Raw genomic sequence first — 1,965 nt, forward strand, 5'->3', positions numbered from 1 at the left:
ATCTGATTCTGAGTCTTCGAGGGTGAGTCAACTTCATCTTTCTAATAGTGATGTTGAGTCTGAATTGAAGTTTTGGTCTACGGCGGTATATTGTTACGTGTTAGGAGCTAACCACCCTTTTAAGGTCATTGATGGATTTGTTAAGAGAGTTTCGGGTTACACTGACTATGACCAGTTATCCTTTAATTCGAATGGTACTTTCCTGGTTCGGTTTAAGACGGAAGAGATGAAGCTACGTGTGTTGCAATCAGGACCAATTTTCTTTGACAATAAGCCTGTGATTGTTAAGGAATGGACTCCTGATTGTAAAATGATCAAAGAATCTATTGATATGGTGCTTATTTGGATTCGTTTTATGGCCTTCCACTGAAATTTTGGGGAAATGCTTTACTAAAAATTGCAGCTCTTGTAGGTAAACCTATAAGATGTGATAATAATACACTCCTTAAAACTTTTTTGGGTCATGCTAGGGTTATGGTTGAGGTGAAGGTAGGGACTGTCTTGCCTGATGTCTTTTAAATTTCTTGATGAGATGGGTGAACCACAGAGGCAGATAGTGCATTATGAGTGGAGATCTATTGTTTGCACTGATTGTAATGCTCTGGGTCCCTTAGAAACCTGGCCTTTCTAATCAGGTTCCTAAAGTTAATAATCCTATGGTTGATGTTCCAACTGTGGTAGCAGAACTAGTGGAGGAGACAGTGGTGGCACCAGTGGCTGCGGCGAGAGAAGACACAGGACAACTCATGACTTGTCCAACTAGGATTTTTAGTGGGGGCTTTGAATGTCTGGTTACTCCTATGCCTACTGTCTTTTTTTCTTGTACTCCTGCCAGGATTATTACTAAAATGACTAGGCAAGGGGAGTAAGTGGTAGTGGGAATAAAACTTATATGGAGGTATTGGAACATTCTATTCACTACACGAAAGTCCTGGGAGGGGAAATGGCAGCTCCACCTGTTGCTATTGAAAATGGGTAGTATAGGGTTCTGGAATGTTAGAGGCATGAATAGTATGAATAAGCAGGCTGATATTAAATGGTTTCTCCATACTAATAATGTAGGTTTATGTGGGCTATTAGAAACTAGGGTTAGAACTGGTTCTATCAATAAGGTCCATCAAGGGCTAGGTAATAATTGGAAGGTAGTTCATAATAATAATGCTCATGATGGTGGTAGGATTTGGGTAATTTGGGTTCCTGCTATCTTCACTGTTGATATCCTTGCTTGTGAGGCTCAGGTGATTCATTCCAAAGTTACTTCTTTGCAGTCTGGCATTGTTTGGTGGCTATCAATGGTTTATGGGTTTAACAGGGTCTATGAAAGAATGCCTTTATGGAATTCCTTTTATACAATGAATGCTTTGGTTAATGGTCCCTAGGTTGTCATGGGGGATTTTAATAATGTCTTAGCTTTGAATGAAAGGCTGGGGTCTGAGGTTACCAATTATGAGATCAAAGATTTCCAAAATTGTGTGGCTGATTGTGGTTTAGTGGATGTTCCTGCACATGGGGCCTATTTTACCTGGAATAATAAGCATGACCCAGGAGATATGGTGTTTAGTAGAATTGATAGGGTGAGGAGCAATGATGAGTGGCTTTTGCAATTTCCTGATGTTAGCATTATGTTGTTGGAAAAGTAGATCTATATACTCAACATATTCATATATGTTTTATTTTAATTTGTCATAAAATTAAATGGTGGATCTTATCCATGCAAACATCAATAGTTAAGAGAAGAAATCGGTTCCTTACATTGCATGTTTCGGATATTTGGGCACTAGTAAGGTCACCTACCTTACTTAGTTCTTGAGCTTTCCTTATGGATGAACAAGATTCAAAGGTAGAATCTCTCCCAAAGACATATACCCAAGGAACACTCATAACAACCAACATAATTTAGATCTAGTAATATTATTAGTTTTACTATAAAATTGACACAAAATAAATTGTGTTTTTCTCTTGAAT

General features: G+C 38.3%; 1 protein-coding gene across 1 annotated transcript; it reads left to right on the forward strand.

The window, feature by feature from the left end:
- The first annotated feature begins 971 nt into the window (after nt 1-971).
- LOC141601844 (uncharacterized) lies at nt 972-1,640 on the forward strand. The gene is made up of 2 exons (XM_074422149.1): nt 972-1,295; nt 1,380-1,640. Exons 1-2 carry the CDS (start codon nt 972-974, stop codon nt 1,638-1,640), a joined length of 585 nt encoding a protein of 194 aa, XP_074278250.1.
- Nucleotides 1,641-1,965: the final 325 nt, after the last annotated feature.

Source organism: Silene latifolia, chromosome 9, assembly GCF_048544455.1.
Source record: "Silene latifolia isolate original U9 population chromosome 9, ASM4854445v1, whole genome shotgun sequence".
Lineage (NCBI taxonomy): Eukaryota > Viridiplantae > Streptophyta > Magnoliopsida > Caryophyllales > Caryophyllaceae > Silene > Silene latifolia.

What these genes read in the sequence shown, in the direction of transcription:
- LOC141601844 (XM_074422149.1), top strand. Translation starts at nt 972, where the DNA reads ATGGGTAGTATAGGGTTCTGGAATGTTAGAGGCATGAATAGTATGAAT. An exon ending in TTGTTTGGTGGCTATCAATG is followed by an intron (nt 1,296 to 1,379) that starts GTTTATGGGTTT and finishes AATGGTCCCTAG; the next exon opens with GTTGTCATGGGGGATTTTAA.